The sequence below is a fragment of the Colias philodice genome, chromosome 6, assembly GCF_061535455.1.
Source record: "Colias philodice isolate Cphi_HAF_F1 chromosome 6, ilColPhil1 Martin Lab GWU primary, whole genome shotgun sequence".
NCBI lineage: Eukaryota > Metazoa > Arthropoda > Insecta > Lepidoptera > Pieridae > Colias > Colias philodice.
The window spans coordinates 7,350,894-7,369,807 of NC_143091.1; the positions used below are offsets into that span (position 1 = coordinate 7,350,894).

An 18,914-nucleotide genomic window follows, 5' to 3' on the forward strand; every position below is an offset into this window, starting at 1 on the left:
TCTCAATATAAAAATAAATAAAGACAAATTAATGATGGCTTTTGATAAAGAGTTTATTATGGAACTTTTTTTAGAAGATAATGTATCATCTATGAATAGAGTTATCATTGCTGCTGCTAATGTTATAAAGGAAAACCATGATAATATAACATGTATTAATGATATCGTTAAAAAAGAAAGTGCCAATGAAGTGAAACGGCATAATTACCATAAATTGTTCAGGGATACTCAAAACACGTATGAGGATAATAAATTTTATGAAAACGTTCTTATTAATTATACCGATGAAGACTATGCTGCTAAATTTATGATGAAAAAGTCCACAGTTCAGGTAAACTTTATAATAAAATAATACTTTGTAATAACTCAGGCCCTGGAATCACAGACACAATAGAAAATCTATTGTGTCGTGGACCGATCGGGCCGTTCAGGGCTCAATGGGTTAAATGGAATTTCAAATATTGAATGTTTTTGGTTTCAATTAAATCTTAGAATTATATTTATATTTTCTTTGTATTTTTTTCAGGCTCTAATAAATCACCTTAAAGATTACATAAAACCAGGGACATCAATTATTTCATTGGATAAAAAAGTTCATATTTTCCTTTGGTTACTAACAAGTGATTCTTCATTTAATGATGTTGCTAAATTATTTAGTTTACACAAATCCACTGTCAGTTATATTTTTCATGAAATTGCCACACTACTATCAGAACAAAGATATCATTTTATAAATTGGCCATCTCTGGAAGAACAGCATGTCACTAGAATTAAAGTAAACAGTAGATATGGATTCCCCAACTGTGTTGGTTTCATAGATGCCTGTCGGTTAAAAGTCGGGTCTAAAATGAATCGGAAAAATAAGCCTGAAATTATTTTATTGCAAGCTGTTTGTGATGAAACATTAATGTTTTTTGATATCCACATAGGAGATATAGGTAATACACATAAAAGCAGAGTTTATAAGGAGAGCCAATTAGCTCATGAATTAAAAAATTTCATAGATTTTGATAATCATATACTGGGAAACTCAGAGTATAAGTTACGGAAGAACTTAATGACCCCCTTTACTAGTGATGAAGTGTTGACAAGTGAAGAGATGAAATTTAATGAAATACATTGGAAAACATGCACCTACATTGGACATGCTTTTGAACTGCTTAAGGAGAGGTTTAAAAAGTTAAATCATATTGATATTAATAAAGCTGAATCCATTAAGACATTGATTTGTGCAGCTTGCATCTTACACAATTTTGTTTTACTTCACGAAGGGAGCTCCTATATGAAAGAAGAAGCTGTGCTTAATGATGATGGGGTCACTATTGATCCAAGTATAGTCAAAACTGCACTAGAGAAACGGCAGTTTCTTTGTAATTACATAAATTATATAGATAGCACTTAAAAGTATACAAATCGGCATTTTACATCAACTGCATTATATTTTTTAAATGGTGGATAAAGCAATCAAGTGAAGGAATGTACTATTGAAAAATTTACTGAGTATACCTTCAAGTATGATGTGATACACATCACAAAGATGAAGGGACTGAAAATATTTAAAGGGCACATATTTTTTTCCTCAATGTTGAATATGAATAATGAAAGCAACTCTAGGTCAGAGCAAGATAAGCAATTGCTGGAGGCTCCTGAGAGCAAAGGGATAAGTGAAATAGCAGAAGTCCAAAAAATAAGGTCACTACCACTGCAAGTATAGTATTATATTATCTAGTAATAATTTTTAAAGAAGGTTTCTCAATGCCCTTTATTTTATGTTAATTTTATATGTACATCACATAAATCGAAAGGCGCGGTTAGATAATTATTGTAAATGTGAAATAAAAGATATATACATTTTTTAAATTCATTTATTTAATACAAAGAATATAAATAATACATATTCTCGGAGTACACAGTCATTTTAATTGAAATGTATAAAATGCGTGTATGTAATTAACATGTATGATTTTACAATGATACCATGCCACACATTGATCAAAAAAATCAAAATTATTTTAAAAGGTGTCCTAATAATAAACTAACACTTTATATCTAAAATAATAAAAAAAAACTTTATAATATCATAAAACAGAAATAAATTCCGTTAATTAAATAACCTTTGAGTCACGGTGGGAATACTTATTAATTTTTATAGATCTCTGATTTTCTCAGGTGGTACAATTAGCCTTTTTTCATTAGTATCAAAATATTGTTAACTTGTTCTTTTTATATAATTATAAATACTTGAAATTGTTAATTATTTTTATGAGTCAAAATCGAAACCATACTCTTAGTAGGTAAATCGACAAAATAATGTTAAGCTATAAACAATTTATGTGCTATGCATTATGGATGAATGGAGAAAACATATATGTACATATAAGGACTATCGGGGATATCTTAAAAGCTTCGCAAACTTTAAAACATGTATTAACAGATGATTAAACATATTCTATTCATTTTATGCTTCCTAAATTACATTAGGCACTAGATTGGCAACCTACAAGGCACTATGCACTTAGCACAGCAATTTTAATCTAGATAACAACAACAATTTTTACTTTTTAATGTAATCAATTGTTTCTTTTTATTTTAATTACATGTTTCATTTGCTTATAGCTTGTTTCGCTCTATTTTTTATGCCGAAACATTAAAAATAAATTTTGCTAGATATGATACTTATGATTATTATTACCTAAGTATTATTTCGATTTTTGATATTTGAACTAATTTCCTATGTAGGTATATGAAGACCACTATTTCGCTTTATATTAGCATTATATACATATTTATATTTACAGAGCTGCGTAGCGAAATTATATATCTACGTAAATGTGGAATGTATTAGTTATAATAGCTTTACCGATTTACAATGGACACGGTAGTTAATACTGAAAAGATAACATTTTTTTTCACTATGGGTGTATTTATATATGTATTATAAAATATTATAATTCAATCCAATTTTTTTAAAGTTTATACATACTTCACAAACTTAGATTTACCATTCATGTATCATACATTTCATGGATTTGTTTATAAATGCACGTGTATTTACTATTTACCACTGCAGTTTCTTGTCATTTAAAACTAGTATATCAATATTTAAACTATATAAACTGTACAACAATATAAAATATATTTTTATTATTTACAAAGGAAAGAGTCACTATCACGTTCACAACGATCAATGCAAACTACACTTGCTGTTCTCACCGATTTGCTCGGAAGACTTGGCACACGCGATACAAAGTCATAATTCATACTATCACTTTGAAATAGTTCCATACACTGTCTTTTTGGGTATATTTCATATGTAAGTCTTTTTAACTTTTTGTAAAGTGCCACATTTTAGATCCTTGTCGAGAGATTCCGTAGAATTGCGAAGATCGAGTGCACGCTCCTTACCAAGTTCAATGTGCAAATTATCTTGTTTTGCGAGGGGGCACACGTTCGCTACCATATTCACATTTTTGGATCTAGGTGGCATATACCCAGAATTCACATTCAACGGAGTTTCCAACGGACTTAATCTGAAAATAGTTAAAATATCGTTATTTTAAAATATTCGTAGGTAGCTATGTTCGTATTTTGAAGACACATTGATTCAAAGTTTATTAAATTATTATTGACATTAAGTTACCTGTTTAAATGATTGTGTTGTTCATTGAATGGTGAGGTATCGGTAAAAAATGGGTGACGAAATCGCCGAGAAAACAGATATCCGATTACAAAGCCCACCATTAATGTAACTAAGCATGAAGCCACTACAGCTGTTAAAAGTGCTTGTGCGCTATAAATGTTGCCATCTGCAGCTTCCACTGTCAATAAATCTGAAAAAAATGATTAATGTTATAAACAGTTCGCATTCTATCACACCCTCTTATCATTGAAGTTCTTAGAGCGGTTCCGAGGTATACATGGAACGAAAATCATGTTAATTTGGTATTAAATAATATTTTATTAGTTTACCTGTTTCGTGCTTATTATCGTTCATATGTTTTTCTTCAGATAAGACGTTTGTTTCGACCACTTCAATTAAAATTTCATTTTGAATATCATCAGTCTTTTGTCGTAGATTCGGCTCAGATTGCGTTGGTTTTTTTGTCGCTGGGTTCCTATTGCTATGCCTATCGCTTGGCAAAAGAGCAGGAAGTTTATTACATATATCGGTCTTTCCATATTCCACGTTTTGTAAAAATCTTTCCGGATTCGGAAACTGTCTATTTCCCACCCAAGAACATTGCTGCTGCTTTGAGTCCCATGCACAATGAGGATCTTGTAATGCTACACATTCCCTAAAAATAGATAATTGCGTTTAGTTAAATATATAGAAATATAATCAAAACAATATTTTGTATTAAACGTCGTATCTTTTTTTTACCTGCATGATTGCACATTTGTGCAGTGAGATAAGGCCACGGCTCGTATGATATCTCCAGATGACACGATAAGTTTTTCTGTTGTAAGTGCGACGTGCATTTGTCTTATGGGCACGCCTTGTGGCAAAACTTGTACTTCAGATATTACAGCAGTCCTCACTGGATTTCTACTGTATTCGTCTACACTTGCATCAAACACTCCTTCATTGGAAGCGACATTCACAGCTTTAATTACTCTTCCGTCATCGGTACCAACATACATAACGTCATATTTATTTCCATTCATTGATTGAACTTGCGGATGTATGGCGATAGCTGAGAATCTATATTGGAGGCTCACTCTTATAAGGATTGGACGTGCTAAGAAAGATGGAACTGCCTTGTCCATAAGTGGATGCGTTTTTATAAAATTAACAGCGGAGTCAGATAAAGTCCGACTGTCTTCTACGCATGATCCTGGTTGGGGATGTGGCACCTTTTCTTTTTCTAATTGTAACCAATTTGAGTTCATGCTTTCTTGCCCTTTAAATGGTCCCTCGAATGCGTCTAAAATATCTCTCATTGCAAATGCGCAAACGGCTGAGCCACCAATTGCGTTTTGTGGGGTAGTAAAAACTGCATAGACTATATCATTCCTGCTACCTCCACTTCCATATATACCGTTAATTATTTCAGTGGTTGCCTCTGCAAATAAAGCAAATAATTATAATATGAAAATGATCTATAGTTTATCCTATAAATATCTCCAATGTTGAATTATTCTACTCACGGATTTCATCGAAATAGAAGGGATAATCTCCAGGAATTGAACAATTCAGTCGCGTTTTTAGAAATGTTGTCCATCGATCACTAAAAGTGTGTGGTCCACCCTTGTCATTCAGACAAACTCTGGCTACTCTCGAGTAAACGGCCTGTGTGAAGATAAAAAGAGAATAAATAAATTATCTACACATTTAATACTTACATAACTAATTATAGTAAATCATATAAAAAAATATTTAATTTTAAATTAAATTTAGATGAACTTACTTTTCCACAGTTCATGAATTCTACAGCAGTTTCGCGGTAAAAGAAGTAAACATGGCTGGTTGATGCCACTGCGCTAACGAAAGAAGGATCATTCAGTAGGCGTAAATCGGAATGTTCTGTCCTTACTGGTTCTCTATATATCAATGGATCAGTTCCAGAAAAATCAGCTGCCGTTGCCGTGTAGAGATGTCCATCTGGGAAATAAAAAATAAAAAATGAATAGCTGCAAATATACGAAGATATTATTAAAATAAATAAATTAAAATATTACCTACGGTTTTAGAAGTAAGTACATAGTTGTATTACCTACCTAACTACTTATAATGTGAAGTTTACAGAAAGTGCAATGTAACTGTACCGGTAATAATGTTGATTCATATCGTGAATCGTGCTCGGTACAGCCTCTCTGAAGAAGCACGGCTCTAATGGCATTAATATGCTGTTATTGCAAACTACTTTTAATTTAAATGCCAATATAAAATAAAAAATACAGTTAATACATTGAGCATGTAACGTGAGATTAACCCTACAAAGTGAAAAATTAAAGATATTAAAATTGGTAGATAATCTCCGTATACCTACGTATCAAAATAAGTCTTAAAAAATACCTGTAAAAATAGCAGTGGAATTGTGTTGCGGGCTGTATGGACATCTCCCGGTACCATCAAATTCTTCTAGGTGGTGATTAGGTGGATGCCGGGCATACCGCCGACACATCGGCTTGAAAGCATTGGTTCCACACACTAATAGCCGACCATGTGCTCGCGCGGCTACCCGTAGATAGTTTTGGCATTCATCTGCTGATTTGCCTTTTAATTGACAAAGTTCTCTATGTGCGTCAGTCGATTGCCATTCCAAACGCTGTAATAAAAAATAGTTCTTTATATTATTCTATTAAGGTACATTGTTATGCTGTTTAGCAACTTAGGTGTTATTTAATGGAAAAACAGTTCTCTGAGAAAATCTATTCAAATTGATTAACGTACCAAATGCCTAATGTATCGTATCAGTGCATGAAAATTACATTGGTATATCGTAGTAGATACGCTTCCATATAATTTTGCCATTGTTGTTAATGGCATAATGCCAAAATTGCTTACCGACCTTACGCTTCCAAATGTAAAATAACATTATAGTTTGAATATGTGTGCAAATTCCGATACGTAAGTATTATTGCGACGAATAGGTAAGAACGATTCGATCGCGTGTTCATCAATCATGGGTTCATAACGTGACTACGATAATTCCATCAAATCATTGCGCATGCATGATGGAGATGTCTCTGGTAGAGTCTAGAGACCGCTTCATAGAATAATTAATCGATAATATTTATATGCGAATATATTTAAAGTATATTTATAATACGTCATGTCTAATAGATGAATTATAAGCTGCACTTTCATTTATTTTAAAATTATAATGTCTAATTATTATTATAGTCGATATTATTCATAATTGTATAGCCCAATAACTACACTACAATACCTATGTATTTATCTACCTACTCATGGCTACGCACATCGTGAGAAAACCTATACAAAAGTTTTGTATATATATGTATATACATATTGATATATGGTAGTTGGTACAGAAGTTAAACAATAAAAGTAAACTATCTTGTGAAACCTCCCGTTAGCAGTAGGTTGTAGAGCATACATAATGGGTTAATATAGCGCAGTGACAGAGAGTCTTGTGTTTGCACAAGATTAGAGACATAAACCAGAAGCTAAATGCTGGCTTTACTTGTCATTTGGCTTACGAACGGTGCGAAATTATTGGTTATATGCATACAGATATGATACATATAATATAAGTCGTGTAGTGTTATCAAACTGGAAGTGATAAGATAACACTTCATTGCATTTTGTTAAAATGAAATCGAGTCTTAAAAATATTGATTAAATATTAGGTAGTAGCTATTTAAAAACAAAAAAAAAAAAAATATATTTAGTGCTTGTTTAAATGCTTACCTGTTCAGTATTTTCGGAGAGGTCATATAAGCTGAGGTTGTAGACCATACTCCTGTAGAAAAAAAAAAGAAATATTACTTCTTAATATTATAACTCATATAGCAAGTTCTGCACTCATGCATTGAAGTATGTAATTTAAATATTGAAAAAAGAATCGTCCCCTCTTTTAATCATTGAGAGCGCTTGCACATAGAAAATAGCCTGACTGTAATTTGACTGCATTCCTCACATATGGGAATAGAATAGAAATACCAATAAAGGCATCCGATACAGGCAATTATGTAAAAACAACGAAGACCATTTCAATACAGATGCACAAAAGTGGTTGCGCGCAGCTGCTCAAGAATATTTAGTCTGCTGAATAGAGACATAGGCATTCGAATTATTCGCATGTACACAATGAAAACATCGGAAGTTTATTGCGTTGCATTTATAGCTCATTTACAGCATGTGTCTAGCTCAGGAATAGGCTCTACAAAATTATATTTAATTTTCAATTATGCAGGTAGGCCGTAGGTTCATAATTTACAAAAAATCGTTTTAGATATTTTGAGGTAGATGTTCATTCATTATAAAAAAATATACTTATACTATAATATCAATATACATATAATATGTAGTAGAAAACTCAAAACAACAATCACTCACCTTCCTCCAACTAAAATTGAAAAATCATCTTTATCTAAAATACGGAAGTGGTTTGGTCCCGTAGTGTTGCCCACGAATTGTTCTGAAGTTTCATCGCCTGCAACAATGCAATTTATTAAAACTTCTAGGTAAGCTGCTAGAACGTGGTTTAAAGGTGAATTATTTGCTCAGTAAATAAGCGAGTCAATAGACCATGTGTGTGCAGTTGCCCTACAACACCCGCTTAACCACGTTATTTGGATTCTGTTACAGAATTCCGCTTAGGGTTGCCAATATAACGCCTCATTGATTTAAGCACGCATAGTTTATTACCCTTCGGTCAACTAGTCGTTAAAGTTTGTATTCAAACATAAATATCGATCAGTAAAACGCTTAGGTTGTTGTAACTTGTTCATTGAGCATTTTGCTATGTATGTTTATTAATAAAAATATACCTAAACTTTACATAAATGTATTAATTAGGTTTGTATTTACTATTTACTCTTATTTTTAATGTAGAAACTTTAAATGTAAGTATACACACTACACACTACTACTTTAATTTTTTTATCTAATTTATTATATTATAATTGAGAATGTGGATCATATGTGGGTTTTAAACCTCACTTATTCATGCATTGAACAATGGTACCATTGTCTGACGATAAATATAACAATGAAATTTTTCGATTTCATAACAATTGGTTTGCAGTTCTCACGTGTCAATCTGTATAACTTTAGCTGGCTGTTTTACACCTGCTTCTTTGGAAACGCATAAATGTGGAAATTTTAGTTAGGAATATGAACCATCGCTCATTTACACAGTAACATTGATGTCAAGATTGATAGTAGATAGTATTGATGACGAATAATGAAACAATGATCTATCGTACTGGTGTTATTGAAAACCATTCATTAACGTTTATGGATTGAATAAAAATTAAGCGGCAGTTAAAGTTGTCCTAACAATTTAATTGCATATTATTTTGTGTTGACATACATTTTAATACTTGTTATTTCTATTAAATAAATAATGGTTCTCTGTAAAGATTTTAGTAAAAACAAAGTTGACTAACATGGTATCTACAGGTTTTTTGGAATGCAGCTGTCGTAAAGGTAGACCTATAAAAATATTATTTTTATAGTTCTAAAACTCTGTTTCACTTACCATATTTCACATGTATCCGAGCATTGGCATCAGGCATCCACGCTTGGACAGTGGATGCTAAAAGTAATAGGACCGCGCTGGCGACGGCCATTTTGATTTAGAATTCGATTCTTCTTATTAGCTCCATTCTTTAGTGCACTCTGAAACAAATGCACCATCTTTTTAAAGATTGTTGCAAAATTTAATCATGAAATTGTCTTATAAATAATTCAAAGGGTCTTCCGTCGATGTTTGCTGGATAGGGGTATCCGCCGCTGAATGTATTATACTTTATTTGATCGATTCTCACATACATTATGTAACTTTTGAAATTATTTTATCAAACTCAATAAGGCTAATATTGCTGTATATTTTCAACATTCTTTCGATGGACATAATTCAAGACAGCTACGTTATTATTTAGATAACCTAAAAATAAGTAGTTTCAATTTGAACACAACAACGTTTAAGTATTGCATTAATTGTTCACTAGATACCAAATTATCGCAAGGTAGATACGTTGCGATAAGATAACCTATAGGTGCCTACACTAAATGCACCTGTTCCATGTAACGAAAGAACTTAAAATTACAAAGAAGCATCGTTACTCGTTAAAGCATTAATTGAAGAGTTTTACATGAGATATGCAAATAATCGTGTTTTAAAGAAACTGCTCGGCGAGCGATAATTCTCATCATCGCATCGTCCATATGAAGCACGCAGCATGCATCCGTGCGCGTCAGTCAGGATTCGCATTCTAGTTTTTTACACTAACTATTCTTGTGATCGTGAGAACTTAACTTGACTTTTTTCTGAATGGGAATATAATTTTTTTACTCGCTACTGCATACGCTTTGTGAAATCACTTTGTGCATTGCTTGCAATTTTCTTTGTAACATAATTGAGTATGTTATATTCATACCTTTTATATGACGGATTTATTTAATACTAGCTTTCCGCCCACGGCTTCGCCCGCGTTTTCAAAGAAAAACCTGCGTATCTCCCGTTCCCGTGGGATTTCCGGGATAAAACCTAGCCTATGTGTTAATCCAAGTTACCCTCTATATGTGTGCTAAATTTCATTGAAATCGGTCCAGTAGTTTATGCGTGAAAACCATACATACAAACATACATAATTACAAACCTTTCCTCTTTATAATATTAGTATAGATAACGAAGCATAAAGTATCAAAAAATTTAATTACTGCAATACCTACTAAACAATTGTTGATATGTATACGACAATGTTTAATAATAGAAACCCCAGACTTAATGACACATTAACATACATATTTAATAATACAGAAGCATTGTGCATCGTTTAATGTTACATATTCCCCGCTGCAATAATATAATTAAAGCGTTTGTTATGTTTGAAAGGGTTGATAAGTACAATGTAACAGAAGGCGTGCGTGTGGGTTGCAATGTACGTTCAGATGCGATCGATGCAATGGTATAAATAAGAATGTACCGTCAGCACTCAGCAGTGCTTCAACCTAAATTCCAATTATTATAAAGTTACTACAATAATTTCATTATTAAAAAATATTCATAAGTTTTTAGGAATGCGTCAATTGTTTAAAAATAAAGCCTAGAAAACAATCAAAGTTCTATCTAGTTTCTCATTTCAATTATTCACTCGTTTTAACTTGTTATTGGATTTTCATGTATTTCATTAGTTTCTGTGGATATACTCTGTGGAATAATTGGCGATGTTTATGCATGAGCCACACAGGAATGATATTCTTTTATAGAAACCAGCCTTGCCTGCAGTCAACGACATCTGTTATGAAGGGTAATAGCAAAAGTAATAAAAATGACATAGCGTACACTAGCATCGAATACAAAATAAGGAGATATACATTATACACGTAAAGAAGGCATTCAGATGAATACTTAATAAAACGGGTTGGAGTTCTATGGTTATGTAAATGTGTTAATCGAAATGCCGTGTTCGTTTATAGCTATTTTATCCAATAACAATGGTATTTTTATTTATATGTAGCCTTGTTGAAGATTAGATATAATTTATTTGGTCTATTTTTCATCTTATTTATAGAGAGTTGATTTATACGAGCAGCTATATCGTGTTATAAATGCCTATTAATTAGGTACGTTTTTAATACATTATGGCGGCTTCTCAACCGGATTACCCCACGTTGTGGCGTGGCCGAGATAGGGCTGTAATTATGAAGATATGTGGTTGATATCCGAGCCTTGGGCAGTGGTCATGCACAAACGTCCCTTGCGATCCCACGAGACTCGGGAAGTCGCGGTTAAGTTTTTTATCATGTAAAGCAGGAGAAATGTATCATATTAGTTTTCATTATTCATATATAAAAAGTGGGTCAGTATAAGTTTATATTTAAGTATATGTAAAGATGAAATTTTATAATTTTAATGCATCTAAAAAGTTGAACGTTAGAGAAGGGAATGTAGTTAGTAATTGCAATAAGAATAATTTAATATGTTAAGACTCTACATACAGCTTAATGTTAACATTTAAAAGATAATTAATACTCTATATAAGTTTGAAAATATCGCCTTGACTGAATGTTTTTTAATGGGTAATAATTTTACACAATAAAATTTAAGTAAACTAGTTTAGAAATCAGAAAAAAATCACTAACCAGGTTCCATTAAGTTTTATAATAAAACCGGCTTCTATTAAGTTTTATATAAAACGACAAAGAAACAAAGTTAATGGTTATTTTATATAATACTAGCAATGCCCTGCGGTTTCACCCGCATAGATAGCGATATCGTTACAGTGAAAAGTCTACTATAGGTCGGACTATAGGTTTAATTTTTAATCACATGAAAATCACCTTTACCCCGTCCCGCACTACGGCCTTTTTTTTTTTGTTTTAGTGGGGAAATCTTTCATAGATACCCACGGGCTCCGGGGCGTGGGTTATATCGGATTCCTACCGTCCAAAACCCCACTGTGTTCCGTCAAGACGCATATTGGTAGAATTCCTCCGTGACCCCCGCACTACGGCCTGCTCGAACAGTATACCTACTATTTTCTGTAGATTGACACTTTTAAAAATTCGTTATATCTTTTGAATGGAATATCCAATTCTTTTCATTTAAAAAGTATTTTGCTGGTATTGAAAGAGTCTATAATAAAACATCATTTAATGGGATAAGGATTAATATATGTGTATGGATAACATGGTTTGATTACTGTCGGCACTTCTATTTACTTTGAAAACGTAAAAAAGTTGTTGTAGTAACATAACTACTGAAGATGGACATATGGTATCGCGGACTTTCTTGTAGATATTGATCCATTCTATAATACCGTAGAACATTTTTTTGTTCTATCTTCAATAGATTCCGCAGCGCACGCGATGACAGAAGTTTTATTGAGGATTTTTTTACACCTTGGGTTACATTATTGCATTTTTGATAAGGATCTCTAATTTTTTTGAAAATGCAATATAGCCTATGTTGTTCAGTAAAGATGCAGCTTTCTAATGATGAAAGAATTTTTGAAATCGGTCCAGTAGTTTATGCGTGAAAACCATACATACATACATACATACATACTTACAAACTTTTCCTCTTTATAATATTAGTATAGATTAAAATAAAGCCAAGTAGGTTTTTTCTTAAACTTGTTTTATCTTTTAATTTGAGATATTGTCGATATTAAAAGATACTTACAAGAGCCTACAGTAGATTTCAGGAAGAGCCGGTTCGATAGTATTTTATTGAAACGGCATAATATGAATAGCTATCTATCTATTTACTTACAAATCAAGACTTTTCTTTAATATATGATACAAATTTGTATCATACAAAATATTCTCATATTCGATTTCCTACCTCCCACATATATATAATCTTTTCAACTCCATAACTCCCTATTCGATTTAAGACATGTTGCTAATATTTTACGAACTTACTTCGTAAGACTAGACAGGTTCGATAGAAATGATACTAAAAAATAAAAATATTATTATAATGTATCTATCGATGGACCTATAGCCGCTTATTTTATGCGTTAAATATGTATTTGTAGTGTATATATTTATGTAAAAATTTTTTTTTTATTTATAATATAGAATATAGAAATCTGTAAAGAAATTAGCATTTTATGATTCGCTTTAGTAATTACTCTGATTACTCTGAAGATGACGTTATCAAATTATTTATTGAAAATGTCTACATTATACAAATAACTTTGAACTTAATCATCTGTGAATTATCCTATAATTACTGTCATTTGTATATGAATATTTAAACATTATAAAGCAATTTGCAATCTTTATATGTACACAATTTGTTCCACCCTAAGTATGAATCTAAATGAATATTTCTAACTCAACATTTGTTAACGAGCTGAAACATTAGTATTGGAATTTTGCGCTGTAATAGATACTATACAATTTTGTTATTAATATTTCTATTCAGCATATTGCGCAAATATCGTACACAAAAAATCCAATAAAATATTCAAATGTAGGTAATATAATATATTGCTTACATTTATACCTAATCGTACCTAAACGAACCACTATATTTTTTGCAAGTTGCTGTAAACATTTTATAACATATTAAATTGAATTCCTAAAGGGAATTGATCATAGGGTTCAGAATCAGTTTATCCAAACATATAACAGTTTTCTTATTACTATATGTGAGAGAATTACAACAGAGACTTGTTATGTGGCTATACCTTCCTATTAGAATGTACTCTATTGTGTACAATATAATGTCGATATTGAATTGATATGGAATGCATGGGGTTACGGACCATACTATTACGGTTTATATTCCTTGAGTCAGTAGCTCGGTGGGATAGTCTCCGACATATACATATATAAATAAGGAGCACCACTTACGCTACCTGATATAAGCAAGTACTATATGTAAGTTAAAGATTAAAGCTGATGATTGAACGTTATAATATGTAGTATGTGATAATATATTCTTAGCATACAAGATTTTCTATGAAAGATCGTGGTATTATTAAATACAATTATCATTATCTTGTGTCGTGTGTATGACGCATGCGCCACGCAGGACGTTGATAATGCGATTCATTCATTAAAAACTTAGTTGTGATTGTACCATTGATTTTTCTATTTATAAGCCTAGAGAAAGATATATTTAATTTAGTCAAGGATTGGTCTTCTATCACTTTGCTACCAGTGATGGGGTGATTTTTTATGAGTACCTATCAAAAATAAACTAAAAATACAATAGTTTCAAAGGTATGAACTGAAAAAAGAATTGTACCTAATACAAAAACGTATTAAATATAATTACTTTAAATTGATACAGCTTTACTATAGTTATAATACGATATTGCTAATGTTACCTGAGCAGACAAAAATAATATGGTATCAACAAAAAAATAAAAATGTTTTTAGGTAAAATAAATGGGTCTAACCGTTATATTTGCTACCAGGTTAAGTTGTTATTTAACCTCTATAATTAGAGCGACGCTTGGATAGAGTAATTACAGTTCGTTGTGAGTGGCTTATTTCGAAAAAAAAAAGAAAAACGTTAAATATATAGAGGAGGCTTTTGTTTCGAGCGATTTACTCTATGTATCATTGAAACCTTATCTAAAAGAACAGTTACTAATTTTTAGATTATTTTTGATAACATGGCAGTGAATCAGTATTAAATGTCGTATTTTGACCTGAGTCAAAATACGACATTACTGACGATTATAAACCTGATACACATTATAAACAAGTGACTGGTCACTTGTTTATAATGTGTATCAGGTTTATAATTTCAATTTTAATAAATGAATCAATACTGTATTGAATATGTTATACTCGTACATTAATGGCATGTATGATCACATTACTAATAACAGGATAATTATTTTGGATTATCCAAGTATAACATTAGGTTAGGGTTTATGTTGAAAATTTAGCCTTATTTTTGACATGACGTGACGACTTTCTTTTTATACAAAAGTGTTCCTGCATTACAGGGTACATAGTTATTACAATCAATGTTTATGTAATATTATATCAATAACATGCTCGAATATATATTATATAATACCTATTTTTAATAATATATCTAATATTTTAAAAGTTTTGGTTATTTACCAAATAAACATTAGCTTATTCAAAACGAATAATAGAGTATGTTATGTATGTCTAGTAATAATAATATAATTTTCCTTTATCATTTCATATTTTTTATACAATTCATTTTAACATTCACCAATCGAAGTTCAATGAAAATATTGTTTCGCCGTGACTTAAATATAATTTCCAAAAGTCTATTCCTGTGAAACTTGTCTGGGCAATGTGAACTTTAATCTCATTTCTATAGTCTATACTAATATACAAAAGTTTTACAGTTTCTTTGCTTGAACATGCAAATCTCAGAAAAGTACTGGCGCAATTTGTTTCTATCACTGAAAATTCTTTCAGTGTTCGATAGATCATTGATGGAGAAAGGCTATAAGCTCGGTATATATCATCACACTCCGACCAATTTGAATAGAGCAATGTAGGTAAAACAAGACAACAAGATTTTTACTTGATTATCTAATTTTGTAATTACTATTTACTAATAATTATTTCATTATTACTGTATCATTACTGATGATACTCTGACTGATGATACTCTACTGATTACTCTTCATCAAATACAAATTGATATGTTATTGAATTAGATACAATTAACCATATTTTTAATGAAAATGAATTAAACTTCTGTAAAGTTATCTAGAACCTTTTAATAAAATAATTCGAAACCCAAAACTCTACAAAATCGAATATGTATTAAGAAAAACTAAACGAGTCCGTATGTACAATATGTAGAGACTCTCTTATATATGTGAAATTACTAGTTAAAAAAGTTTACAAACTTTCCACCAAAACTCTACATAATCGGTCATGTTTAAAAATTCAAATGAGTAGATATAACAACTTCATTTGAAATCATGCTAGTGTGTAGACTATAATTAATATGGTTGAAATTATACATCGAAAAAGTGTCAAAAACTTTACAATTTACATAATCGATCATATTATGAAAATCTAACGAGTCAATACAGCAACAACATTTGAAACCGGGCTAGTTTGTAGAGACTCTATTATAGTTGAAAGTGAACAAAAACTTTTGTGCTTTAAGCTCTACGGTTTACCCCGTGGAGCGTTGACTTGCCTGCGTCCCTGTGCAACGGGCCCAATTGCTTTTGTAGGGACTCCATGATTTACGATTAGCTTTTTTTAATATTTTTTGAACAAAAAATTTTGGACCTTTGTTTAATGGTTCTAGGCGACCATAAACGAGTTATAAATAATGTTTTGTTTAAAATAATGAAGTTTAGAATGTTTAAAATAATCATTACATTTAATAGTTAGTTTTAATATCTATGAAATGTTATAGAAAGTTTCGTGGATATTATTGCATATTTATATAATTATTGTACTAAAATACCTACTATAATAAGAATTAATAATATTTTTAGTATCCATGTAGTTACTTTTAATTGAAATAGTCACGTCTTGCGTTTAATTTATAATTTAGGTGTCATGCAAGTAAGCAGTTTATTATGATTATGCTACAGAATGCAATTTTACGCTGTGTCCTCTGTAAACGTTACATATGGTGACCCTAGTTGAGTGTCAACAATACCCGCTCTTCCCTTCCCTACATCTAGGACTTTTTGTAACGTGCATGCTCCACTGTCTACAATATTTATAGCAAACTCAAACGTGGACACTCACCCGCGTAAATTATTCACCGTCTTAAGTAATCCAAAGACATCCGTATCACTGTTTTTAGCTCACAGGTCATCGCATCGTTAGTACACACACTCCTGATTATTAACACTCTTATAACTTTTTAAATAAACGGGTCACCGACCACATCAGTATCACAAGTCGTGTATCACTTCGGCATCACAGAGTCGTAACCGGTTTGTTAGTAGGTGTAGCGTAGACGTAGCTTGGCGTTGCGTTGTTTACAGTGAGCGCGCTCAGCGCTGTCGACGTGGGACAAGCTGGCACACACCAACGTACACTCGCGTCGCACTCGGGCCCGGCACTGGCCTGGCACTTGGCGGCGGGCGAGCGCGGGGAGCCCCGCTCCTCTGAAACTTTGTAACTCGAGGCCCGACTGGCCAACTCGCTCGACTAGCTTTTCTATCTCTTTTACTACATGCGCGTGCGTCGTTGCCACGTTCACCTCTCGGTCTCAGCGCTCCACGCGTTGCCAGTTTCACATAATTTTTTGTTTTGTGTTGACGCTTTTAAATGAGGGGCCATAAAATAGAAATGGATTTCGAAGAACAATTTAAGAGCCGAACGATAGATGTTGATACAAAACGAAGTGGATAGCCGTTGTAAATACTAACTCTATCAGTCAGGGAAAATGTATAAAGATAAAGCTTTTATGAATAACGTTAAGAGTTAAGTTGATGCCCTACCGGTTGACCTGCCTCAAACTTTCTATTGTAAGAGAAACTGACATAATGTAGAGTCCGTGGTACTAATATAAATTTGTATTTTTCCACGTTTCTAATAGAAAAACGTTCGATGGATTTATTAAATATACAAGCTTGCAAAGGTTGTAGAGCGCATTATATATTCGTATCCCTTATCTAAGGTAGACAGGACGCTCTATATTAGGTCCGATATTGGGGAACGTGTCAGGTGCTACCATTTGGGTTGATACCTGCTCCTTTAGTATTATTATCAGATTTATTAAAGCTAACCTTTTTTATGGAACAGTGAAATAGTATATATGCATTAACTTGAATCTTTGGTTCAATGTATGTACATGGGACATTTTTATTTCTTCATAAATTTTTTATAGAGCATTTTGTATTTGAATAATATTATAGTTTTCTCGAGTCGCAGGTAATGTGCCTGCCATTTATACGCATCTGGTGGATCTTCATGTTACTTTTATGAGATACCAGATTTAGATTATTTATTGAGCCTGGTAAAAATAGCCAATGGCTTGTGTTAAGCGGGTTTACGAACGAAATAAGAAATATTCGATAAACAAAAATGCTGTTAACCCATAATGTAATGTAAAAGTGCATGTATGTATTTGTGTTTTATTTTTATAATTATAATTACTTTAATCGGCTTTATAGCAAATATGTAGTAGAGAATAATAATATATTAAATCTTATATATAAAATTCTCGTGTCACAATGTTAGTCTGCATACTCCTCCGAAACGGGTGGACCGATTCTCATGAAATTTTCTGTGCATATCGGGTAAGTCTGAGAATCGGCCAACATCTATTTTTCATATGTACCACGGGCGAAGCCGGGGCGGGCCGCTAGTAAGATATAACATATCGTTAACGCCTCAAATCGTTGCAGTCATAAAGATAGAAAACATTAGGCATGAACCAAAATTCATATCATTCAATATGTAGTCCTAGGAGGCACTAAATCATCTTGACTTTGTCCTACAGTGAAACTATGAAATCAACTTTCCTATACTGTAATTGAACGTTTCATGAAATAGTTCGTCTATAATAGAAAAACATTTCACCCAATCCCGACCATATAAACATAAACTTTATCTACATTCACGATATCCATTTAAGTAAAGGCAAGTACAGTTGAACAGAGTTGTAAATGTGGGTCAGAACCAGTTTTTGTTCGAACTCATATGTAACAACGCACTCCTTTAAGTGTAGAACGAACGCGTTTTCGGTAATTAGATACATTACGATATGTTATGGAACTGGAAAATACATTATCATCTCGTGGGCGGCCGGGGATTTCATTGTTTATTTCAATTATTATAA

The 18,914-nt window shown here is 32.1% G+C and overlaps 1 protein-coding gene across 1 annotated transcript; it reads right to left on the reverse strand.

Moving 5' to 3' along the window:
• Nucleotides 1-1,847: 1,847 nt before the first annotated feature.
• On the reverse strand, nt 1,848-17,222 carry Sema1b (Semaphorin 1b). The gene is made up of 11 exons (XM_089696496.1): nt 16,871-17,222; nt 9,174-9,313; nt 8,027-8,123; nt 7,379-7,430; nt 6,017-6,269; nt 5,409-5,602; nt 5,149-5,290; nt 4,382-5,063; nt 3,970-4,295; nt 3,641-3,830; nt 1,848-3,530 (listed from the first exon to the last, which is right to left on the reverse strand). Exons 2-11 carry the CDS (start codon nt 9,262-9,264, stop codon nt 3,308-3,310), a joined length of 2,250 nt encoding a protein of 749 aa, XP_089552622.1. The 5' UTR covers nt 9,265-9,313; nt 16,871-17,222; the 3' UTR covers nt 1,848-3,307.
• Between the last annotated feature and the right edge of the window lie 1,692 nt (nt 17,223-18,914).